The sequence below is a fragment of the Canis lupus genome, chromosome 5 (genome assembly GCF_003254725.2).
Source record: "Canis lupus dingo isolate Sandy chromosome 5, ASM325472v2, whole genome shotgun sequence".
Classification (NCBI taxonomy): domain Eukaryota; kingdom Metazoa; phylum Chordata; class Mammalia; order Carnivora; family Canidae; genus Canis; species Canis lupus.
In genome coordinates, this window is record NC_064247.1 from 63070964 (window position 1) to 63095731 (window position 24768).

The 24768-nt window shown below is 52.9% G+C and overlaps 2 protein-coding genes across 17 annotated transcripts in view; one reads left to right on the forward strand and one right to left on the reverse strand.

The window, feature by feature from the left end:
* Positions 1-7866, forward strand: part of PIK3CD (phosphatidylinositol-4,5-bisphosphate 3-kinase catalytic subunit delta) — a 51874-nt gene extending 44008 nt beyond the window's left edge. For 7 of the 11 annotated variants that reach the window (XM_049109551.1, XM_035715800.2, XM_035715797.2 and 4 more), the window contains 16 exons: positions 437-658; positions 1617-1713; positions 1802-1932; positions 2358-2408; positions 2477-2644; positions 2737-2858; positions 3001-3144; positions 3275-3374; positions 3539-3717; positions 3806-3918; positions 4183-4261; positions 4823-4990; positions 5607-5730; positions 5840-5985; positions 6168-6300; positions 6585-6938. In XM_049109551.1, coding sequence (XP_048965508.1) covers positions 437-658; positions 1617-1713; positions 1802-1932; positions 2358-2408; positions 2477-2644; positions 2737-2858; positions 3001-3144; positions 3275-3374; positions 3539-3717; positions 3806-3918; positions 4183-4261; positions 4823-4990; positions 5607-5730; positions 5840-5985; positions 6168-6300; positions 6585-6923 — 2316 coding nt within the window. In that variant the 3' untranslated portion in view covers positions 6924-6938. Of the gene's footprint in view, positions 1-436; positions 659-1616; positions 1714-1801; positions 1933-2357; positions 2409-2476; positions 2645-2736; positions 2859-3000; positions 3145-3274; positions 3375-3538; positions 3718-3805; positions 3919-4182; positions 4262-4822; positions 4991-5606; positions 5731-5839; positions 5986-6167; positions 6301-6584; positions 6939-6980 lie in introns of those variants that run through there. The other 4 variants (XM_025427222.3, XM_025427228.3, XM_049109552.1 and 1 more) reach the window with 4 other exon arrangements.
* A 918-nt stretch (positions 7867-8784) lies between these two features.
* Positions 8785-24768, reverse strand: part of LOC112646872 (beta-catenin-interacting protein 1) — a 155555-nt gene continuing 139571 nt past the window's right edge. For 4 of the 6 annotated variants that reach the window (XM_025427230.3, XM_025427231.3, XM_025427234.3 and 1 more), the window contains 10 exons: positions 19888-20050; positions 16890-16946; positions 15564-15721; positions 14280-14428; positions 13746-13972; positions 13087-13257; positions 12557-12702; positions 11286-11421; positions 10828-11012; positions 8785-10370 (listed from right to left, as the gene is read on the reverse strand). In XM_025427230.3, coding sequence (XP_025283015.1) covers positions 10173-10370; positions 10828-11012; positions 11286-11421; positions 12557-12702; positions 13087-13257; positions 13746-13972; positions 14280-14428; positions 15564-15721; positions 16890-16946; positions 19888-20050 — 1590 coding nt within the window. In that variant the 3' untranslated portion in view covers positions 8785-10172. The remainder of the gene's footprint in view (positions 10371-10827; positions 11013-11285; positions 11422-12556; positions 12703-13086; positions 13258-13745; positions 13973-14279; positions 14429-15563; positions 15722-16889; positions 16947-19887; positions 20051-24768) is intronic. The other 2 variants (XM_025427232.3, XM_025427233.3) reach the window with 1 other exon arrangement.

The following is a 24768-nucleotide window of genomic DNA, read 5'->3' on the forward strand; positions in this document are numbered from 1 at the left end:
TGATGGTGGAGTCAGAGGAGGCAGGGAGGGGTGTCCAGGTGGCATGAAGTCCTTCCCTGCCCACGGGGCTCATCCAATTCTGAGCAGTGAGAGGAGTTCTTGGGTATCAAAGCAAGAAGGGCCCCCTGGAGTTCCCAAACCCTGGTGGGGACACTGAAGCCCCAAGCAGGGCAGCGACATGCCCTGAGGTCCCACAGAGTCGTGGGGAGCCCATACACAGCCCGCGGTGCCCTCCCCTTCACCCTGTGGCCCTGTGACCCAGCAAGCAGTCAGCTGGCCCTCTTCTGTGCCACTCTTCCGAGCGGGAAGTGGGTTTCAGGCCCTTGTGAAAGGAGGACGTTTCAGAGCTTTGAGCCTTACGTGGGTGGGAGGACCTTGGAGAGGCGAGGGAGGCTGAGCCTCGGCCACCCGTCACCTACACCTGTGTCTTCCCCAGCTGGTGGTGCAGGCTGGGCTTTTCCACGGCAATGAGACGCTGTGCAAGACGGTGTCGAGCTCGGAGGTGAGCGTGTGCTCAGAGCCTGTGTGGAAACAGCGACTGGAGTTCGACATCAACGTGTGTGACCTGCCTCGCATGGCCCGTCTCTGCTTTGCACTTTATGCTGTGATCGAGAAGGCCAAGAAGGCTCGCTCGACCAAGAAGAAGTCCAAGAAGGCGGTGGGTGGGCCAGGCTGGGAAGCGGGGGCCAGGCCTCCGGAGTGGGCATGCTGCAGCCCAGGGCCACTCCCAGCAGGCACATGCCCTGGGCATGGGGGTCCCCCGGAGGGCTGGCAGGCCCTGGGTCCCCACCCCGGCCACCACCCCTGGCATGTGATGGCTCTGGGTTCTAGGGCTGGTGAGCAGGGTGACTCAGAACATCGGGCCTGAGCCGTTAGGCCTGGTAGGAACCCGCAGGCAGCTCTGTGGCGTGGCAGGACCAAGACACTGTCCTCACAGGGAGCAGGGTGGCCTGAATCAGCAGCCTGCAGGGAAGGAGTGGTAGGTCGGCACTGAGTCACCAGGCCCAGGATGTGACTTGCCACTGAGCCATGCCAATTGAGCCACCGCTGAGCTGGGCTAGCCTTCTGGGGCGGGTGTGGTTGGCTTGGGGATAGGGATGGATCTGAGAGCAGGGGGTAGGGATGCATCTGAGGGCAGGGGGGTAGGGATGCATCTGAGAGCAGGGGGTAGGGATGGATCCGAGGACAGGGGGTAGGGATGCATCTGAGGGCAGGGGGTAGGGGTGCATCTGAGGGCAGGGGGTAGGGATGCATCTGAGGACAGGAGGTAGGGGTGCATCTGAGAGCAGGGGGTAGGGATGCATCTGAGGGCAGGGGGTAGGGGTGCATCTGAGGGCAGGAGGTAGGGGTGCATCTGAGGGCAGGAGGTAGGGGTGCATCTGAGAGCAGGGGGTAGGGATGCATCTGAGGGCAGGGGGTAGGGGTGCATCTGAGAGCAGGGGGTAGGGATGCATCTGAGGGCAGAGGGAGCTGAGAGGTGCTGGACCTTGCCAGCTTCCTCACAGGGAGTCCAGGGGAGGGCAGGGGAGCTTGGCCTGCAGGCTACGCCCACCCTGCAGCTGAGCAAACGGAGGCTGTTCGGCGGCTGGCCCTGACCCGCCCGTGGTCTTTCCCAGGACTGCCCCATCGCCTGGGCCAACCTCATGCTGTTTGACTATAAGGACCAGCTCAAGACCGGTGAATGCTGCCTGTACATGTGGCCCTCCGTCCCAGGTCGGCCCGGTGAAGGGAGAGGCTCGGGGTGCGCGGGCTCCCAGATGGTGGCATCCCCCACGCAACTCCCATCTGTCCCTGTGTCCAGACGAGAAAGGGGAGCTGCTGAACCCCACAGGAACAGTGCGGAGTAACCCCAACACAGAGAGCGCAGCGGCCCTGGTCATCTGCCTGCCTGAGGTGGCTCCCTACCCCGTCTACTACCCCACCCTGGACAAGGTCAGCCTCCTCATCGCTCAGGGTCTGGGACTTGCCCCCGGGGCTCCCCAGAGCATGGTTCCCCCCACCATCCCCTGAGCGGCCCAGGGCTGGGGCTTGGTCACCACACACATCTGGGGACTTCTTTAACTCTCCGGAATCCTAACATGCTCTAGGGCAGTGGTTCTCATTCAGGGCCACTTGGCTTCCCAGGGGACTTGGGGCCATGTCCAAAGACACATTTGGGTGTCATAGCTAATGGGACAGATGCTCTTGGCACCTGTGGGGTGGAGGCTGGGGATGCTGGGCATGAGGCAGCCCTCACCACTGAGAGCAGCCGGGCCCGAGGCCAGGGATGCTGAGGGGTGGACACCCCCCCACACCAGGGCCCTGTCAGGCCTGGCCCGGGGCTGGGGTCTCCACTGAGATCAGGCCGCTTATTGCAGATTCTGGAGCTGGGGCGACACGGCGAGCATGGGCGCTTCAGTGAGGAGGAGGTGAGCTGGGGGCTGTGGGTGGTGGGGTGCTGAGCTGGGCCGCAGCTCACCCTGCCTGCACCCCTCAGCAGCTACAGCTGCGGGAAATCCTGGAGCGGCGGGGGTCCGGGGAGCTGTATGAGCACGAGAAGGACCTGGTGTGGAAGATGCGGCACGAGGTCCAGGAGCGCTTCCCCGAGGCGCTGGCCCGCCTGCTGCTGGTCACCAAGTGGAACAAGCATGAGGATGTGGCCCAGGTGGGGGGAGGGGCGGGAGCGGGGGTCGGGGGCGGGCGGGGGAGCCTCCTGCCCGATCGCACCTTGACCACCTTGACCACGGGCCCCCCCAGATGCTCTACCTGCTGTGCTCGTGGCCTGAGCTGCCCGTCCTGAGCGCCCTGGAGCTGCTGGACTTCAGCTTCCCGGACCGCCACGTGGGCTCCTTCGCCATCAAGTCTCTGCGGAAGCTGACGTGAGTCCTGCGAGCCCTGGGCTCCCTGCTCGCTGGGGAGGGCTGCTTGGGCCCCGCCGCCTGGAAGGTGGAGCCCGCGCCCCGGTAAGGACTGAACAGGCCTGGGGTCTGCTCAGGTGAGGCCCGCCTCCCTTGTCCACAGGGACGATGAGCTTTTCCAGTACCTGCTGCAGCTGGTGCAGGTGCTCAAGTACGAATCCTACCTCGACTGCGAACTGACCAAGTTCCTGCTGGACCGGGCCCTGGCCAACCGCAAGATTGGCCACTTCCTCTTCTGGCACCTCCGGTAGTGGACCTGGTGGCCCCCCGTGTCTCCCCAGGACCCCGGGGAGGAGGGGCCCCTGGCCTGCTGGCCTCATGGTCGCCTGGCTGGGTGCGCGGGTGCAGCAAGGCTCAGCCTCCCTTCCTCCCTCCAGCTCCGAGATGCACGTGCCATCCGTGGCTCTGCGCTTCGGCCTCATCATGGAGGCCTACTGCAGGGGCAGCACCCACCACATGAAGGTGCTCATGAAGCAGGTGAGGCTCAAGCCCTGAGGCCCTGCCCTTTGCCAGGCTCTGGCTGGCCGTTTAGAAGGCCCTGCCCACTCCCCCAACACTCCCCCTGCCCAGTCCTTCCCCTGGGCCAGGGCTCAGAGCGCCCTTCCTGGCCTCCTACACCACTGTCCTATTCTCCCTGCCAGGGGGAGGCGCTGAGCAAACTGAAGGCTCTAAACGACTTTGTCAAAGTGAGCTCCCAGAAGACCACCAAGCCCCAGACCAAGGAGCTGATGCACCTGTGCATGCGCCAGGAGGCCTACCTGGAGGCCCTCTCCAACCTGCAGTCCCCACTGGACCCCAGTACCCTGCTGGCTGAAGTCTGGTGAGCCCCGAGCCCCCCTGCAGGGCCACCTCCCGCCCTGCCAGACGCCCTGCAGAGGGGTCCCTGCTGACTGCTCTCTGGCCCACAGCGTGGAGCAGTGCACCTTCATGGACTCTAAGATGAAGCCCCTGTGGGTCATGTACAGCAACGAGGAGGCAGGCAGTGATGGCAGCGTGGGCATCATCTTCAAGAATGGGGACGGTGAGCAGGCTGGCTCAGGGCGGGATCTGTGGATGCTTGGGCCCCCCACCCTGACGCGTGCCACTCTATGCCCCAGGCAGTGGGGGATGGATAGGGAGGGCAAGCTGGGGAGATGGGGTCCTGGGATACTGGGGCCTGGGTCCCCCATCCCCATGTGTGCTGTGCTGCACCCCGAAGGGAGATAGGGGTCCTGGGACTCGGGCCCAGGCGAGGCTGGGAGCTGAGAGCCCACCAGAAATTCACACTCTTCCTTCTGGGGGACAGACCTCCGCCAGGACATGCTGACTTTACAGATGATCCAGCTCATGGACGTCCTGTGGAAGCAGGAGGGATTGGACCTGAGGTGAGAGGCCCTCCTGTCATCCGTTCGCACTTCCTGCAGGCCTAGGACCCTGTCCCCAAGGAGGCACGCTCTGTCAAAGCCAACATTGCCACCTCAGTTGGAAAAGGGGTTGTTCTAAGAAGAGCAGAGACCAATTTAAAATTAGGGCCCAGAGAAGAGACAGGGCCACAGTAAGAGTGGAAAAGGTCAGGCCTGGCGCTTGGCATCTGTCTGGCTCCATTGTTTCCTGTGCCCCATGCATGCCTGGCTTCCTGCCCTATCTTGGGAAGCAGTGGCATCTTCTTCCAACCACCCGGATTTTTCTCTGAGCAAACCTGAGCTTGGCCACAGCACAGCCGTCTCTTCTATGCACCTTGCATGCAAGTGCTGACCTCTCTAAGGAGCTTTCCTTCGGAGTTCCAGGAGTCAAAGACTCCTCCTCAACACCTCTCTTCTCCTTTTCAGCATCTCCTCTGGGTATTTTGCTGTCTTGAGCTCCCCTGGGCGGGGGCGGGGTGTCAGGTGCCCCCTGGGACGGCCGGTGGCCATGGCATTTCCCTGTCTCTCCTCCCACCTGGCTAGGATGACCCCCTATGGCTGCCTCTCCACCGGGGACCGCACAGGCCTCATCGAGGTGGTGCTTCACTCGGACACCATCGCCAACATCCAGCTAAACAAAAGCAACATGGCGGCCACAGCTGCCTTCAACAAGGATGCCCTGCTCAACTGGCTCAAGTCCAAGAACCCAGGGTAGGCTCTGGGTCCTAGGGGCAGATACCCTCTCCTTTCCAAGACGTGCAGTGTAGTTTAGGAGTCAAAAGTGAGGCACAGGGCCCATGACCATCTCCATGGCTTCTGGGCTCAGCCGAGGAGCAGGTCTGGTCTGTTGGGGTGGGTTAGGTCTCAATCCCCCCACCCTGGTGTCTATTAGCCATCGCCATGTAAGGACAACTCTCAGCTTAGGAACATAAAACAGCCACCAGTTATTATGGGCTCACAAATCTGTAGCTTGAGCTGGCTGAGCTGCCTTGTTCTTTGGCCTGGACTCACTCCTGCAACTGTTGGCTGCTGGTTGCTTGACTGGCCCGGATGGCCCCAGTCATGTGTCTCCATGTGGCCTCCCCTCAGCCATCAGACCAGCCTTGGCTTCTTCCCGTGGCACCGGCTTAGGTTCAAGAGCTGCAAAGTGGTGTTAAGGTCTGGGCTCTGGGATGAGCCCAACACTATCTCCTCCATGGCCCATTGGTTCAAGCAAGTCCTAATGTCCGACTCAAGGGGAGGGGACGTAGCCCCCGCTTCTTGGTAGAAGTTGCTGGGAAATGGTCGTCATGGTTTTGAATCCCCCTTCCCACCAACGCATACACAGGGAGGCCTTGGATCGAGCCATTGAGGAGTTCACCCTCTCCTGTGCCGGCTACTGTGTGGCCACTTACGTGCTGGGCATCGGTGATCGGCACAGCGACAACATCATGATCCGCGAGAATGGGCAGGTAGGGGCAGACAATGGCTCCTTTCCTCTGGCTTTCTCCATCCCTCCGGGCACCCCCTACCCCCATCTAGGCACTCTCCTGTCTGATGCTTCTCCTTCCTTCTTCTTAGCTGTTCCACATCGATTTTGGCCACTTTCTGGGTAATTTCAAGACCAAGTTTGGAATCAACCGTGAGCGAGTCCCGTTCATCCTCACATATGACTTTGTGCACGTGATCCAGCAAGGGAAGACGAATAACAGTGAGAAATTTGAAAGGTGAGGATGCTCGGGAGGGGGGCACCAGGCTTGGTGCAGGGTTTGCAGGGTCGGGTCCTATAAGAGGAAGCTGGGGTGGGGGTGACCGGAGGGTGTGGGGGCTATTTCCAGGGTGAGAGCAGGGTGGGAATGGCTGGGAGGACCCAGAGCCCTGCCTCCCACCTCCCTCCACCCCTGCACAGATTCCGAGGTTACTGTGAGCGAGCCTACACCATCCTGCGGCGCCATGGGCTGCTCTTCCTCCACCTCTTTGCCCTGATGCGGGCTGCCGGCCTGCCTGAGCTCAGCTGCTCCAAAGACATCCAGTACCTCAAGGTAAATGCCAGGCAGATGGTAGCCCCCACCTCCCCCAGGCCCACCTCTGGGCATTGCGGCCTGTGGAGCCCTGAGCATGGGGGAGCCCACAGGGCATCCCCAGTGTGGCTTCCTCATGCCACCTGTGACCCAACCGCGGGGTCTGGTGGAGACAACCTGGTTCTGTTGCATATGTGTTGGGACCTCCCTTGGGCCACCCTCTTGTGGCTCCTCTTGTACAAGAGGGCTGAATTAGTTACACTCCCTCTCTGTTTAAAATGCTTTTCCTCCCTGTGTCTTTTCAGTTTGGGAGAAGCTGGGGGTTCATGAGGGTGGTCAGCCCCAAGCCCCTCTTTGGTGCCTGGTCCATGCAGAATGAAGCTGCCCCCTCCCTCCCCCTGGAGTTAGTTTCCAATGCAGAAGACAAGGCCACATGTCTCCCACCGCTCCCCCAGGGGGCCGAGACTTCCTGGCTCGAGCTGGCATCTCACTTTGATGGTGGGTCAGGAGGCCCATCTTGGTTTGGGATCAGAACCAAGAGCTTTTCCCAGGGGAGAGGTCGGTGGGTGTCTCCTGATTTCCTTCCTGCAAATTCTTTCAGGAGGGAATTTACAATGTTGGGGGCAGAGGGGTTGCGGCATTGAGCTCCCAGTGGCCCCCTTCCTCCGGTGGAGCTCACTGCTTTGATGGTTTTGCCTCAGGACTCTCTGGCGTTGGGAAAGACAGAGGAGGAGGCTCTAAAGCACTTCCGAGTGAAGTTTAACGAAGCCCTCCGGGAGAGCTGGAAGACCAAAGTGAACTGGCTGGCCCACAATGTGTCCAAAGATAACAGGCAATAGCGGCCCCTTCGGGAACCCTTGGGCCCCGGAACCAGGCACCCTCAGCTGCCCTTTGGGGCCGAAGAGCCGAACTGCACCCCATGGGAAAGAACCTACACAATTGCCTTTTGTTTACAATGGTTATTTATTTATGACTTGAAATGTTTCAGGAACTAAACAGCCATACATGGAAATGCATCCTTTGCGCAGGGGTGGGTGCCGCCCTCCAGCACCCCCGGTCAGGGCTCTGATGAGATGACACTGTGAGTGGGGCTCGGGCTCCTGGGAGGCTGCATCTTGCCAAGGACTGTAACCCTGAGTCTTCCAGCTGGTGAATCGGGACCCAGCAAAGACTGCTCTCCCCGCCGCCGGGAAGCCTGCCTTCCTCACAGGCTCCTGCCGGGCTGCATGGGCTTGGGCTCCTGGCGGTCAGCTGGCACCCGCCATGTAGACGGGGCCCCCACGACTCCGCTCACCCCCTCCACCTTCGTGCTCTCTCCACTGAGTGAGTGCTGGGCAGCTCCCAGAGGAAGCCTGGGTACCCTCTAGATTCAGGGATGCTTGCTTTCCACTTTTAAAGTGACTCTTGGGTACGGGAATCCTCTCATCTCTCTGCTGTAAAGCGATTTTGTTTGCGGGTAAGAAAAAAAATAGCCAAACTACGTACTGAACCTTGATGGCTCAGAATGGCCTCCACCCCATAAAGTATAATATATGCTGGTCCTCAAGACATTAAAAAGATTTGAGCTTGATGGAGCTCAACCATGGATGCAGGTGCAAGCAGGTCAGAGTACTTTGTGCAATTATCTGCCTCCTGCCCTCGTAAAGCAGGTTTTGAGGGTGGGAGGACTTGATCTCCAGAACTCTCCCTTTTAAGAACCTGCTGTGAGGAATCAGGTACCAGAAATGTGAGGTGGGTCTGGGGTGGAATCTTCTCCTCTGACGGTACAGTTTGCTTGAAGCGGTTCAGGCTTAGCCTGAGGTGGATGTGAAGAGCTCTAGAGATGCCAGGTTCCTGGGCCTCTCCCAGCCATCTGAAGCCAGTGCTAGAGAGGGGACGAGGAATCTGGGTTTCTCAAAGCCCACGGTGATCCTAATGTATTAGCAGCCGCCTTGGGCCACACCCAGCGACACTACTGGTCTCTCGAAGGCCTTTCAAGGCCCAGCAGAGCTGGGGTGGCTGCCCTCTAGACAGGTGCGTGGCTTAAAAAAAAATAGCCCAGGTGCTGACCTTTTTTGGTTAGGTGCAGTCCAAAGGCAATAAGTGCCGCCCCCAGAACACCACTGACCACACTCTTGTCCTCATCTAAGTGCTGAATTCCTTTGCCCCACCTCGCCAGTTTGGAAATAGGAAAAGACGAGTGTATATCTCTATGTCATGTTATTTATTGAAACACGTCTCTGCGCTTCCTGGCATTCTGGCTCGGGTACCATGCCTGTGCGCTGGCAAGAAGAGTTTTTTTTTTTTTTCAGTCTTTTAATGTTTCTCTATGGGGAAGGTGACTTCAACACAAGAGATGTGGGTTAAAGACCAAGCACTCTGTGAAGCCCTGACATGAGAGGTAAAAGCATACCAGAAGAAATAAAAGCCTTCTTATGTTGTTATCAGGTCAAAAAACAAAAACCAAAAAGCAAGAGGATGCAAGATTAAAACAAAACCAGGACAAAACCTGACACACTCTGCCACTGGAGTTAGAACCAGCACTTTATTGTAGTGTATACACGTTCTGACCTCATCAATATACACATCTGGAAAGTGACACCACGCGGAGTCCGCATTAGCATCTATCATTGTCTACACAGAGCAGCTACAGTGACAGTACATGAGGATGGCCACACACGACGCAGGACAGCTGCATTGTCCTCGAAACTAGCAGTTATGATCACAGAACAGTATTCAAAATTATTTTCCCCCAGTTTTAGAAATCTAAAATTTTACATGTAAATTAAAAATGAAGTGCCATAGGGGTTTTAGCTCATGACTTGTCCTCTCCTTTTCCTTCCCTGCCAGGCCGAGCAGCAGGGCTCCTCACTCCTGGGGAGTGGGGCTTACCTCTGGGGCTGCTGGAGGGAAAGCTGGCACTTTGCCTTTGGGCCACGGGGCGTCCTTGGGAGCGTGTCTGTCCTCAGACGTTCTGAGTATGGACCCCTCAGGTGGGTTCTGATTCCAAACCAGGTGGCCAGACGCTTTGCACCATCCACACGTACACTCACCAGCAGGGCAACGGACATCTAGTCGGTGTGAACCCAAGGCTGCGCACGAGGAGTCCAGCTTCCTGCGCAAGGAGCTGCCGGTCATTGGAGGAGTGTGTGAGGCCAGGGACCCGGGCACCCTCTCCCCTCTGCCAAGTCAGAAATGGGAAGAATCCCAAAAGAAAGCCCCGGCCATTTCCAGCCTCCAGAGTGGGGTCCCTGATCCAGTGCCCTCCTGCTGAGCAGCAGGGGGGGTGGCGGCAAGTCTGTGCCCCCTAACTGCCTGCTACCCTGCTGAGGGGGTACACCCAGCAAGGCCCAAGCAGGGCAGCCCCCTCTCCTCTCGGGGCAAGGGTGGGGCAGGAGCCCATGGGGTCTCTCCTGCGCTGTGTTTCAAGCTTCACTTGGCATGCCAGTCCTGGGTGACACGAGCACGGAGGACACGAGGAATCCCACTTTATTTACAAAATATTAAAAAGTCAGTTTGTCATCTACATATTTAACCCCCATTCTGCCATTTTATACATGCACTAGTTTGGAAAAAAATAAAAACTTAAAAAAAAAAAAAAGGGAGAAGAGGATTACGAGGTGGGAGTGAGCAATTTGAACCCTTTGCCAACGAGTCCGGTCATCGCAGCTTCTCCAGAGGCGCGAGGGGGCCGCACAGCGTGAGCCGTGGGGAGCGAGCAGCAGTTTCCCACATAACTTAGGAGCGGGGTGGGGGGGCCTACACACCAAGCACAGGCGCGTGGGCGGCGACAGGGAGGGTCTGTAGACCTACTGGCCAGAATGAATTTGTACACCGTGGACCCTGGGGACGGGAGGACACGTGACGGCAGAGTCTCCTGAAGCAGGAAGCAGGTGGGGGGGCGGCCTCGTGGCTCAGTAGCTGAGGGTGGAGTCATCCCACTCTAGCTGTTGCTGCCTGTTCACGTTCTGCTGGTCCCCGTGCTCCCCCTCCTCCTCCTCGCTGCTTTCCGACTCGGCACTGGTGATGTCATCCTCCTCTTCCCCATCCTCACTCTCTTCTTCCTCCTCCTCCTCTTCTTCCTCCTCACTGCTGTGCTGGTCCTCATATGTCTGATAAAGAGACAGCACATGAGCCAAGCCCCTGGGCCCCACCTGGGTGCATGATCCGAATGTCCCCTCCCCTGCCATCCACCTGCCGGAGCCGTGGAGAAAGGGAACGCTGCATCACACTCCACGTCCATGGAGGGCTGGACTATGCTGGAGGTCACCCCATCCCAGATGAGAGCAAAAACAGCTCTGGTCACCACCCCCAGGGTCTGTCAAATGGAGGGAGTGTTTCTACACTGACTGGGTGGCACGAGCTGGAGTAAGGCCTCGCTGGACCCCCAGTTTGCCTGCCTGAGGAATAGGAACACCTGCCCATCACCAACTTGTCACGTGGATCGAGGGACATGTAAGCCACGTAAATGGGGAGATGCCAGGGCCATGCTGCGTTTCCAGGACGAGTGTCGCTTAGGCCCTGGCCTGCAGTGGTGTTTGGTCACGGGGGCTGCCTGCCCGCACCTACCTCCATAGGGTTTACAGTGATGGTCAAGGCAGAGTCATCCCAATCCATCTCATTCTCCTTCCCGGTGTCCTGGTCCCGCATGGTTCGCTGATGTGCAGCCCGGATCCGGAACACTCCCAGGATAATCATGAAAACCAGGAAGCTGACACACACCACGATCACAACAGTGGCGGTGCTGGGGACAACTGTAACCGAGAGGACACAGGACTGTGATGTCGGAACCTGCCCCAGACAGGGCTGTGCCCTCAATCTTCCCTACACACACGTGGATGCTTTGTGGGCTGCCCACCTCCTGCCCTGCTGGTGCTTTATTTAGTCCTTCGTGGTGGCACAGAATCACAGAGCCCAGCCGGCTGTAGCTATTGGGACTGGGGGCTGGGCTCCCGGCTGGAAGTGGGAGAGCATCCCCACCATCCCAGACCTGACCCAGATGGCCCTGCGGCTGCCCACAATCCTACCTGCGAACGGGTGGGGGCTGGCCAGGTTGTGACCCGAGAGGTCAACGAAGGCATGGTGCTCCGGGTGGACAAACTGCGGCTGGGCAGCCATGTGGCTGGCGTGCTCCATGGGGCTGGCCGCGTGGATGACGTTCACCTGTAGCAGAGAGACAAAGCAGTCCAAGTGAGGCCCAGGGCAGAAATGTGGCTCAGAAGCGACCAGGACTAGCGCAACTCAAAGGGGTCCCTGGACCAGCACTGCTGAGCGGACGACAAGGGAAAAGAACATAATCAAGGGTCAGCTCTTGGAAACCATCCTGAGTGCTTGATACTGTCACACATCCCAGAAATAGAGCGCTGTTCTAAGAATTCCTTTTTATTGTATTTCATAAAAAGAACCTGTCCACAAAAGACTAGAAAAGCCACCAGCACCGTCCTTCATTGCGGGAAGCACCAGCACAGCCCATTTTCCCGCTTTTCCCCCAAATCACAACCACATGAAAGAGCACAAATCATAACCATTTATTTCCTTTCAAATCTGTTACCCTGTGGCTCAAACAAAACCCTCCTCAATTCTTCGGCACCGTGACTCCAGCATTTGCTGCTCTGAGCTCACCGTGCAGAAATTCAATTGCTGAAAATCACTCTGGGCCCATTTCGCCAGACCACAGAGGCCCTGAATAATGAAGGGGCTGCCGTCCAGGCCTGTGGAAGACTTCAGAGCAGGGTGAGCACCCTCTGATCACTATGCCCTGAGTCACCACCACCACCAGGCTCAGCAGACAGCACAGCATCCCTCTCTACAGGCCAGCCCCACTTCGGCACCCCTCTCTCCTGGGCCAGCCCTATGTTGGCACCCCTCTTCTCCCAGGCCAGCCCCACATTGGCACCCCTCTCTCCAGGTCAGGCCCACACGGGGACCCCTCTCTCCCCAGGCCAGCAGTCTGCAAAGAATCTTTGGTTCCCCGGGAACTGCTCTTTCTCAAGCAGTATCAAATCTCAACAAACCACCTTGGCCCTACTCAGGAGGTATTAACTGCCTCTGGCTCTAACCACCTCCTTCCAAAGGCTCCTCAGACTTCCACGAAAGGGGTGTACCAGCTGCACCCTGCCCCCCAAACCTTGCAGGTCTGACCTGCAGCAGCCCCCAGAAAGGCTAGCGCACCTGGGAGGTACCCCAACAGTTGCCACATAAATGTTCTAAAAATGCTGTTTGCAAGTATAAGGGCCGTAGGTGGATGGGCACCAAATCACCCACCACTGGCCCTTCCCAGAGGGGGCCCTGCACCCACCTCCACCTGAAACTCGTTGCTGACATAGCGGCCATTCAGCTCCGAGCAGACGAGCTTGAACTTCCGGTCAAGCAGAGACCTGGTGTGCCAGTTCCGATAGCGCAGGAGGCGTAGAACCTCCTCGTAGCTGGCCATGGTGTCCACACCTATAGGGAGAGGGTGCAAAGATCTCCTGGTGACTGGGGTCAAAGCCAGGGTCAGGGGTAGGCTAGAGTCAGGCTCAGGGGTGGCTGGACCATGAGGGCACATGTTCTGGGTTTCTGGTTGCGGGGAGAAATGCAAGTGTGTGGGCACGTCTGCCCCTCTCCAAGGGGGGGTGCCATCACCTGCCTGACTTCCACCCCCTTGTCAGGACAGGCAGTAAGGTGATGCCTGTACTTCCCTTCATGCCAGGAGAACATGTGCAGCCCACACCGATGCTGGTGAGCCTCTCCTCTACCATCGCTTCCAGGACTCTCCCAGAGCTTGAAGGTGACGGGCCCAGGGCTGAGGCTCACACTCTGCCCCCAGCTGGGCCTTGGCCTGCTCACCTGTAAAGACCATGCCCAGGTCGGAGCCGCTCACTGCAATGCCCTTCTGCTGCAGGCGGGCCATGTCCACCTCCAGGCTCTCCTGGGCTGGGTTCAGTTCCTCCCCGTCCACCGTGACCTCGCAGGTATCCAGGTCGTGCACGATCTCCTCAGACACCAGCGACTCTTGAACTACAAAAACAGACCAAGCACCCTTAGCAGAGGCCGGGAAGCCCAGGGAGGCCAGTCACATTGGGTGGCCTGCTGGCTCTCCTGGAGCTCACAGAGCCCTTTAAAAGACTGACGCCAGAGGCCCATTCAAGAATCGGGGTGCTTTATGTGTCTGGGAGGACTGGTCCCCAGGCAGCCCTAAGAATGGGGAGCCCCTGTGCAGCCAGCAGGAGCCACAGTGTCCCCTACAATCGGCCCAGATCCTTTCAGATCTGGACATCATGCCAGAAAAGGAGGAAAGGACTCTTTCAGGTGGGTTTCCAAAGAGCATAATGAACTCTAGACTGTGGGTCAGATTCTGGAAGCAGACTGAAGAATAACATCAAAACATTCAAATCTTAAAAATCTCAGAAGAACACAACACACTAGGAAAGTAGTGGCTGTGGGGGCTCAGCCACCTGGGTTGGAGCCAAGGTGAGGGTGACTATTCCAGGCAGAAGAGGTGTTACCTGTGGGGTCCTCGTCCCCTTCCCCTTCAGGCTCCACTTCTCTTGTGATGGTGCTGATGATCCGAAGCTCGGGGAAAAGGAAAACTCCTTCTGGGCTTTCAAACTCAGAAGCCGCTCGAGCAAAATGGTGGACCCCACTCAGGCTGATCTTGGGCTCTTCCGGCTGCAACACCATCACGTAGCCATCCACTGGGGGCACGGAGATGCAGGCGGCCTCGTTAAAACACCTGCCAACAAGAGATGGAGGAGGCAAGGGTCAGGGCTTCAAGAAGCGGTTTTGTAAGCTACATACACAATGGCCTATGGATTGCAACTGACTGGATCCCCCAAGCACCGGGAGCACAGAGGCTGCCACAGGCCAGGCACAGGCCTCCGACACCATTCATAAACACTGTCCACACCCTCTAGTAACAAGCGATGGCTCAGCTGTCCTTACAGAAGGGAGGCTGGGTTGTCTTAAAAACTTAAATATACACATTTTCTTCTCGAGAGTCATGAGGAAAGGCAGCTTTATAGTTAAAAATCAGCACATACTTGACCGTGCTGGTGATTTTGAGTCTTCGGATCCCAGGTGTGGGGAATTGCCGTGAGTTCAGATAGGCGACGTGCTGCATGGCCTTATCCAGCTCCCCAACATCGTCTCCCTCCAAGGTCAATGCCAACTGACTGGGGTTGGTATGGATCTGAAATCATGCCAGAAAGGGAAGAGAAAAAGGGTTCTAACTGTAAGAAACTGAAACCACACACATGCTGGCAAACAGGGTTTGCGGGGGACTGATCTGCATCAGTGACCTGGCGAGAAATAGCTCACATAATCACAGTGACAAGACCCTTTCTTCAAGGATAAACACCGAAGGCACAAATATATCTGTGGCATAATAGAGGGGCACCTGGCGGGCTCAGTGTATTGTGACTTGTGATTGCGGGGCTATGAGTTTGAGTCCCATGTGGGTATAGAGAGAACTTAAAAAAAGAAATAAATCTATTTGGCCTCTGTCCCCAGTTTCTGATACAGAGTCCGCCCAAACCCTGGAAATTTCCTGAGTGACAGGAGCACCTTTTGTTACATGTAACAAGCTCCTTCCAAGCACACCAGCATCTGTGCTAACGAGCAGGCTCTGGGTGGCTGAGATGGTTTCAGGATGGAGCTGGCTGCTGAAATCAGCCGTGTAACTACAGGGCTGACACTTTCAGTCCCAACCCTGACCCTCTGGCCAATGATTTAACCAGCTGTGCCTACATACAGAAGCTCCATAAACACCCCAGAATGATGGGGTGTGTGGGAGGGTGGCGCTCCTAGAGAGGGTGGGGAAGCTCCTTCCTGTTCCCTACTTCCTTGCCTTCTGCCTTGTCGCCATCTGGTTGTTCCCGAGTGGTATTCTTTATAGTAAACCAGTGGTAGTAAGCAAAGTGTTTTCTGCAGTTTTCTGGATAGGTCAACCAAATTACTGAAACCGAAAGGTGGGGGGACTTTGGGGATCCCTGACTTTGTAGCCAAACTGGACAGAAGGGTGGGTAACCAAAGGGCCTGACACTTGCCACAAGCATCTGTGGTGGGGGGGTGGTCTCATGGGGCTGAGCCCTCACCTGTAGGGTCTGTGCTGACTCCAGGTAGTCAGTGTCAGAAGTGAACCCAAATGTGGGACCCTCACAGGTGCCTGGAGAGTTGGGGAACTGGTTAGTGGAAAAAACCCTACACACTTGGGGTCGGAGATGTTGTGAGTAAAAACAAGCCAGGATCAATCACATATCAATCCTTTGCCAATGGCCTGCATACTTGTGAGCCAAGGAAGTCGTGTGAGGGAATGCCAGGGTTACCTTCACGCCTCTACTGCTGTCCTCAGGGACTTGCAGGTCCAGCCCTTCTTTGCAGGTATACAGACAGTCAATCACCTTCTTGTCCGCGAGTTTCCCAGAACGGATGGTTAGGCCAGCCAGATTACCTCGGAAAAACTGGGTCATGTGCAGGTCACCACCTTAGGGACACACGGATCAAAGCAGGCAGTTATTATGGGCACAGCCCGGGGCCTCCTGCTTCACTTTTCAACGCAGTGTTACCAGTGGTGGCAGCTTGATGGAGGGACATGCGGGTTAGTTAGTACCAAATCCTGTTAGCCTTGCAATCTACATGGAAGCGCAATGGAGAAATTAAATCATTTATGATCATGCATGTGACCTGGAGACAAGAGGTGTTGGGGGTCCCTCACCTGACGCCCAGAAGCCAAGAGGTCCCATGAGTATCCCTGTGCAACTGACCACTCCCTGGAAAGGGTGGCCTACATTGCACCCATCACGCTGGTGCACAGGTGACATTTTCCAGCAGCGCCAGGCTGGCGGATCACTGCCTTCTCAATCAGGTGGGTCACGCACTGGGCTGCTTTTTCTAACCGAGCACACTTGGGGATACACACAAACTTGGGAATGAACCCACGCCAACAGGACAAGGAAGATGAAAGGGACGCTTACTCTCCCTGTTTGCACATAACAGGCCTTGTGTGGCTTATCTGGTTGAGTCCCATTGTGCCCGGCCCCCACTACTAAGGACAACTGGGAACTGACGGTGTTATAAGGAAGACAGAGACCCAGAAAGTGGTCCTGAGGGGCTGTAGCCAGGAGCCAAAAGCAGGTGAAATGGAACTTATTCTCGTAACGACGAAGGAGACCAATGTCCAAGCATGTCTCGTTCCTGATAAGGACTTTAGACACTGTGAGCCATCACCAGGGAGTGAGATTTCTAAGAAGCAGATGTTTAAAATTTAGTATTGGTGAGGACAGAGTATCTAGTAATGAGTTTCTTCCTGTCCTGTGGTTCAGCCACATGGGAAGCAGGAGGTGGCCTCCCTGATGTGGCCTGTGAGATTTCAGCAGGGAGCCTCATGCAGTGGGATCAGGGGTACATATGATGGTGGGGAGGGTCTCATTAGTGCAGTGCATTAATGAGTCATTTGCCCTCACAGCAACTGGGATCAGACTGGGCAAAGGGTCAACCCCATGAAGCACTGAGGGAGCTTAATGCAAAGCAGCAGCTCAGATGGTGTCTGGGATGAAAATGCAACTCGGGCATCTCATGCGAAATGTGCAATGAATTGATATCTCGTCTTTAAATGAAACACAAGAGTGAACCGTAGGGAAAGATCCAGCAACCTGCAGAGGCCATAGGCACAGGTTCGGTTTCATTGTCATTTTCAAATGCTGGATACTCTGTAGAAGCAAGACAAAGACAATAGAGAAGGACCAAGAGGTTAGGCTCTTCACATTGGAACTTGAAAATTAGTCTTGAGAAGCTACCGAATATAAAACACAAAGAGAAGAATTCCCATCTGGGCCCCCTTGGAGACATGCCTCCCATTCCCCAAGCAAGCTTGGACCTGACTGTCTTCTCCTAAGAGTTGTCCTTACCACCCCCTCCTCCCTGCCTGTCCGCATTCTTCTTTTATCTCCTCTCTGTACATCCACCTTGCCAAAACACAGGCTGACTTCACAATGAGATGAACAAAAGCACGTCCACTGAACTCCCGATCGGCCTCTGCTACTTGGGGCATTTTAAGGAGGCTGCTTACACAGATGGCAGAGCTGTGCCAGAAATATAAAACCAAGCCCCAGGCCCACAGTACCATTCCCCTGACAGGGAGGACACGTATATAGACAAAATGGGACAGCACATGTAAGCATCCAAAGCCTGGTATATGTATGGCGAGTATGGACAAGTGTGTACTTTTGTGAGCTCCAAACAAGTTCACTTTGGTCTAGACTCGAACCCCTAAGTCACAGAGAAATGAAGGCATTTTTATTCACTTTATCTGAACAGAAAAGGAGAATCTGAGGTTTAGGAACTCACCTGGAGAAACAGGTGGTAGGCCTGGGGCCTCTAACCACTGATCCCTCTTATAGGTCCCAGGCCAGGGTTCTGACAGTAACACCAGCCTGATGACTGAGCATAGAATCTCCACTTTCCAGATCATGTCGTGGGAGCATCCACAGCCCAGGGCACAGGCCCCCACACCTCCTGCCTAGAATCAGTGGGGGGACGTGCTGGGGACAGGCCAGGGGTGTGAGGCTGCGCTGGTATGATGCCTCCATGTGCCCCGAGAACACCATTACAGATGACATTTCGGCTGATGAGCGTGAGGCTGAGGCTTACACACAAGCCCACCACCGTGAATTTGTAAGGAAAGTGGTTTCAAATCTGCTGAAAGGAGGAAGATCTTCCTGCCAGGTAACTAAATTTTATAAATGGTGTGTTTGATTTGGGAACTTAGGCATGGTTTTCTGGCTGAGGATTTCGAGCGGCTGAGGCAGAAAGAGATGAAGCTGATGGCTACTGGGTGGCAGACGCTGTGACACAAACAGGACCCGGGAAGCAGCTGGGAATAGGGGGTTTACTTCGACCCAAGCAGCACAGCTCTCAGGTTTGCATTCCTACTTTTATAACAATGCGAATTGTTATTTAATTTGGGAAGCAACTCTGGACTGAAATGCTAACACTGAGCGACTAAAACATTTCCTATTTCCCTGATGATCTGTTCCTCATTCTTTGGCCTTTTTTTTTTTTTTTTTTTAAGATTTTATTTATTTATGACACACACACACAGAGACAGAGACACAGACAGAGGGAGAAGCAGGCTCCCTGCAAGGAGCCTGTTATGGGACTTGATCCCGGATCCCAGGATCACACCCTGGGCCAAAGGCAGACGCTCAACTGCTAGGCCACCCAGGCGTCCCCCTTGTTCCTTGGCCTTAAGGTCTACGGTCTTAAGGTTCATAGATTAACTGTCCCCAAAGATAAACTGAGTATCAACTAAAGAGGTTCATTCTAAAATGCTGCCTTAACCTTTCTCAATTTAGAAGGATCTGCAGGAAAATGATGACGTTCAAATTCTCTGAAATTAAAGCAATGCTGTTGTGGGAATTAGGCTGTTCTGCAAACTTCTCGCCCATGTCAAGGTATGATGTTTCTACAGGAAGAAGAACATACTCAGAAGGTCTGTTTAGCAGGTTTGGGCTGTGATGGTGACCCCGTCCAGTGTGAGTGGTCACGTGAGGGCGTGAACCTTGAAGGCAGACTCGGAGGTCCGTGAACTTGGGCGGGGAAGATTTTGTGCTTATTTCCACTAATTTCTGAAGCTTAGCTTTTCCTCTGGGAATGAATGTCGGCTACAAAGCACAGTAGCTCTGGCTGTCATGGCTACTTCCTAGCACGCCGTGTGGCTGCAAACATCACAAAGCCCATCACTACTTCCAAATTACCTGCCGCTAGAGCTTGTTCTCCACTTGTTCATGAAGCAGCACAGGCATTATCATTTCAAAATGTTAGCCTTTTAGTGCTTTGGTAAGTCTTTCAATTTAATTGGTTACCTTGGAAATCCTATGTATTTTGTTGCATAGATTAATAAAAAATTATCCTGAGAAGGGGTCCCCATCAGACCATGGGCTCTCATGCACCAGTTTCAGGGGTTCAAATCCTGAGTCCAAGATTAACCAGTTGGGTAAACCCTGGGCCCTGATCCTGTTTCTTTGGCTATAAAATGAGACTAAAAACTGCTCCTTCCCCCACAAACTTACTGTTCAGGATTAATGAAATAATGCAGGTAACCGCCAAGCAGCCTGCCAGTTAGAACATATGAATAAATGCTACTGTCGCTTTGGTGGTTTTCTGATCCCATCTCTGGTCTTGCAGCAGAGATGTCCTGAGAGGAAGTCTCTTCCAGCACAGCACCTGTGGACGGCATTCCTGCTGGGCTGGCCAGCACTAAATGCTCTGGAAGAGTCCCCTGGGTCAAAGTACACCTACAGTTCTGTGCCTGATGGTCAGCTGCCACCTCTTTATTTTTTCGAGCTTTTCAATAAACAGATTAATTTACAAAACAATCCCTCACTTGCACTCTCCCTCCGTGAAAGGCTCCCTCCCAGGTTCCCAGGAAAGGTGATGATTGCTTCAGTTCTGTAACACATGGTTAGTGAGCGCCCCAGACAATGGCATCATCAGTGTCCCCAGAAAGGCCAGGCCCGGAAGAAGGGACAAGCAGATGAAGCCCATGAGGGTCAGGGGTTAAGACACCAAGATGAGCCTGCTTCCACCACTAAGGCCACAAGGCAAGATTTCATTCCTATGACTGGGGAAGAGGGTACCAACGACCATTACCTTGCCAGCAGGCCCCAACCACGAGCTGAGTTTCGATCTTGGATGGATGAAGTGGGTAATCCTCGGTGACAGAGAAGGGCTCGTGAGAAACACCGTCCACATAGAGAATCACGCTTGGGAATTCTACATTGAGGACGTAGTGGTGCCACTCCTCATCACAGACCTATGAGAGGCCAAGGGAAAAACCAGAGCATGAAATGTCTACCTTCCCTCTTATCCAGAGACAACAAATGCCATAAACTGGATACTGAGAGCAAGTCACCCATAAAGAATAATGTCTTCCAAAAAAGGAAAGATTTTTAAAAAATCTAACAACAAAATACATCTCATTCACTCAACCACATCTCACCCAAAAGGGCCAAGGTAAGACTATCACATCTAGGACATTCCAGACCAGGGGGGAGTGCCCAATCATCATGTGACAGGGCCTCAGAATACAGAGCTGCCCAATTCTCTTTGGCCAATAGTCTGACACCAGGAGATTCGCATATTGGCAGGCTGGACAGCCTCCCACTGAGCCAGCTTAGCCTGCAAACTGGCCATGCTTCCTTTTCTGGATCAAAATGAAAAACACCTCTGATCTGAGGATAAGGTATGCTGGAGCACATGCATTTTCTTTTTCAATTCAAAGGTGATGAGCTAAATAAATGTGAGCAATACAGCTCAGAGGGCATGATAAATTAAGCTGCACTCCTTCCCTGTGGTGAATGAGCACCCCCCTCGCTGCCCACAGAAAGTGCTGATCGGCAGCCTCCACGGCCCCTTTGGACCGGCACTCCCTGATCTTTGGCTTCAGAGAAAGAGGCAGGTACTCGAACAGAGATAGGCAGAGAGGAGACGGAATGAGATCATGTTTTTAAAAATGTATTCCTAAATAAGCTTGCCCAATTAATACATTCTTAAAAACTGAACCCATGAGAACTTAGACTAGAAACACCACAATAAATGAAGAAATTACTAAAGAATATCCCCCAAGAAAAGCAGCTGCTCCTGATGAGTTTATTACAAAAAAAGTTCAAACCTCTAACACTCGCCCATGTCTGCTGCATATACATAATGTAGAAGTACGTATATATTACACGAAACATTTTTATTTTTTTTTATTTATTTTTTTTTACGAAACATTTTTAAATGAAGGAATTGCACGGTAATTCATTTTTGAGGTAGGCAATATCTTAATTTCGGTTTGTTTCTATTTAAAACAAGTTCTGTAGTATTAGCTTCTTCAAAAGGAATTTCTGTACGCCTAGTTATTTCTTTTTTTTTTAAGATTTTATTTATTTATTCATGAGAGAGACAGAGACAGAGGCAGAGACATAGGCAGAGGGAGAAGCAGGCTCCCTGTGGGGAACCCAATGTGGGACTCGATCCCAGCACCTTGGGAATCACACCCTGAGCAAAAGGCAGAGGCTCAACCACTGAGCCACCCAGGCATCACTGTACTCCTAGTTCTTGAAGTATTGCTGGTTTCTGGGGCATCAGCTGAATGACTCTGTATTTGGAAGTCCATCTGGCTATCGTCAAAAGTCCCTGAGAGTATTCTGAGAAGACAGGGATAGAACTGGCATACTTTTCTGGTTTCCCTGAAAACTGGGCAATGGTAAAAGCCAAGCCCAAAGCGGCAGACAACCCATGACATTCCTTAGTCCGATGCCTGTGAGCACCCTGAGATGCGTGTGGAGAAAAGCAAGGGGGCTCCCGGTCCAGGGGATATCAGAGAGTAAAGAGGCCATGTTTGTTGAGATGCTTAAAGCCAAAAACTAGGAAAAGGGTTATGCTACCCAACTCCCTCCTTTGAAAGTACAGAAAAAGTAAATTTATGTAAAAATAAAGAGGGAAAGGATCACAACTCAATCCCATATGAACTTTTTAAGAAAAAGAAAGAGATTTGCTGGAATAATATCTCTCCAGACCCCCTTTCAAGACACGCTAGTGATAGACATGAAAATGATCATCTATGGTCTCAAAACACACTAGAAATGTCAGGAAAGTGTCACACAACACAAAAGAACATAGTTCATGACTAGAGCAACTAGACTAGATGGTTTAACAAAACAGGAATGACTTGGATAGAAAGTGAAGGATACAGATACAGAAAACAGGTAAGAAATACCAACCAAAGGCAAAGGGTCCCCAGAGAAGAAAAGCAAAGTGATGAAGGGGGCATGCTAAGAACTGTTAACAACAAACACCATCAAAAACTTGCCTGAAATACCAAATAGCTTTAAGCTCCATACTAAAAAAGGGCATACCACATATCTGGGAAAACAGACCCCAAACAATTTAGTCTATATGTAAAATTAACTGGCTTCAACTAAGAAAAGAAACACATCCTGGGGCGCCTGGGTGGCTCAGTCCTTTGGTGACTCAGGTCATGATCCTGGAGTCTGGGGACCCTGCATGGCATTGGGCTCCCTGCTCAGCGGGGATCCTGCTTCTCCCTCTCCCACTGTCCCTCCCCCACAGCTCGTGCTCTGTCTCTCACTCAAATAAAAAAATAAATTCTTAAAACAAAAAGAAATGCATCCTTTGGTCATCCAAACAGAAGGACCAAGTGTTTTTTACAAGGGAAAGATCAGATTGCCATCAGATTGCAACAGCAGCATCTTATGTCGTAAGACAGCAGAGAGATCTAGTCTTATAAATCCTAAATGGGAGCCAGAGGTTTTATATCCAGCCAAACTGACCTTCTGTGTAAAGACTGCAGACACACTATTAAACATACAGGAACTCAGGCTGTTTCCGTGAATTCCTCCTGGGGACACACTCCCTACAGCACAGATGACCGAGACCCAGTGAGCACCATTGGCTCCTTACATCACAGAAGGGGAAACCAACCACCAAACATGGAGCCTAAAGAGACCTGGAATACATAAACCCAAGCCCAATCCAGCCTCTAAGCCACACTACCAATTTACAGGTTACAAGGAAGAGAGTGGAATATATGTTTAACAGCACCACAGGGATGCAACCAGTCAAATCTACATTATGGGAAATTCTGTGGGACAAACAGCCTGATTGTGTCATCAAATAGATTACAGGAAAGAAAAGAAAAATCTACAGATTGTAAAATAAACTCAAAAGGTTTATCAACCAGTCACCATGTATGGCCCCTTATGTAGATCCTGATTCAAACAGATTATAAACATAAAGATATTTATGAGACGGGGACAAGGGTGGCTCAGTAAGTTGGGAGTCTGCCTTTGGCTTGGGTTGTGACCTCAGGGTTCTGAGACTGAGCCCCACACTGGGGTCCCTGCTTGGCAGGGAGTCTGTTTCTCCTTTTCCCCCTGCTCTTCCCCCTGCTTATGCTTTCTCACTATCTCAAATAAATATTAAAAAATATTTACAAGACAACTTGAAACCTGACCAGTGGCTAAACAGCCGACGATATTAAGTAATTGTTAATTTTTTTTTTTTTTTTTTTTTTTTTTTTTTTTGTGAGAGAGAGACAGAGCACACACATGCAGAAGTGGGGTGGGGGTGGCATGGGAGAAGCAGAGAGAGAAATTTCCAAGCAGACTCCATGCTGAGCATGGAGCTTGATGTGGGGGCTCGATCTCATGACCCTGAGATCATGACCTGAGCTGAAATCAAGAGTTAGATGCTCACCTGACTGAGCCACCCAGATGCCCTGTTAATTTTTATAAAATGCAAAAAAGTATTGTGATTATGCTTATCTTCTGGAGACACATATTGTATTATCTCCACAGAAAACAAAACATCACATCTGGGATTCACTTCAAGGAGATAACAACAATCATTAATAGCGAGTGGGGGTAACCATGAAACCTGACTGGCCGAGTATTAACTGTTGAAGCTAGGTGAAGGGTACATGGGGTTCCTCTTTACACTCATCTGTCTGCTTTTACATATGTCTGAAATTCCTCATAATGAAGTGTTTTTTACTGTCATCAGAACTAAATATGTAAATATAGTCTATGGTTATTATAACAGAACTGCCTACAAAGTCTACATACATTGCAAAAAGGTTTTTTGAACTGTGCCTTTCTTTAGTTTCTTGAAAAAAATGTTATGTATAGAAGTTTCTGAGACAGATTCTCTATGTAAATGAAAACGACACCAGTAAGTGCTACCAACTGGACTGTCACTTCGTCTTTCCACTATCACATGTGGTCTTCCTCTCTCATTTATGCTATGCTCTCACACACTGATCTGTCTGGTCAGTGTTGTGGCTGATTCCTGTATTCCACAGGCATGTTTGTCAGCTCTGGCCCACTAACTCCAGGAGACAAAACTAAGGTCAGGCTAAAGGTTTCTGTCTTGACCCCACCCGAAATCAAGAGAAGAAATGGTCTGCTGTGATATTAATGGAGAGGCTTCCTCAGTTTACAGCGTCCCCTTGTTTCCTTTTACACATCGATTTTTTTAATGTGATACTTGCTTTTTATCACAGAAACTGTTGGGAAAGTGGCTTTGCAGAGATAGGCTATCATCAAAAGGGATATAACGTGACCTAATGTCGAAACTGCCAACACCCTTAAGCTATTAGTTTGTGTGGTTTCTGAAAGATGTCAAGATTGCTGGCTTCGTGACAGTTTAAATCCCATGGCACCCCTAAGTCTCCTGAGCCCCTTCCTGGGGGCTCCCTGGCACAATTCAGGAGCCAAGGCTTAAGTAATGAATACCCCAATACAAAGATCTCAATCCCAATTTTTAAGCAAGTGCTGCTTATTTCAATAAATTACAACACAGTATTTTGAATGTAAAGCATCTAATTCCTCTATATTAATACTGGCTATATAAAATACCCACTTACAAAAAGAAAAACTTAGGCTTTTAGTGAAAAAGAGTTCAAAGGATTTAACTGCTATCCTATTACCCACAGGTAATATAATAAAGTGTTTAAAAAATGTCATC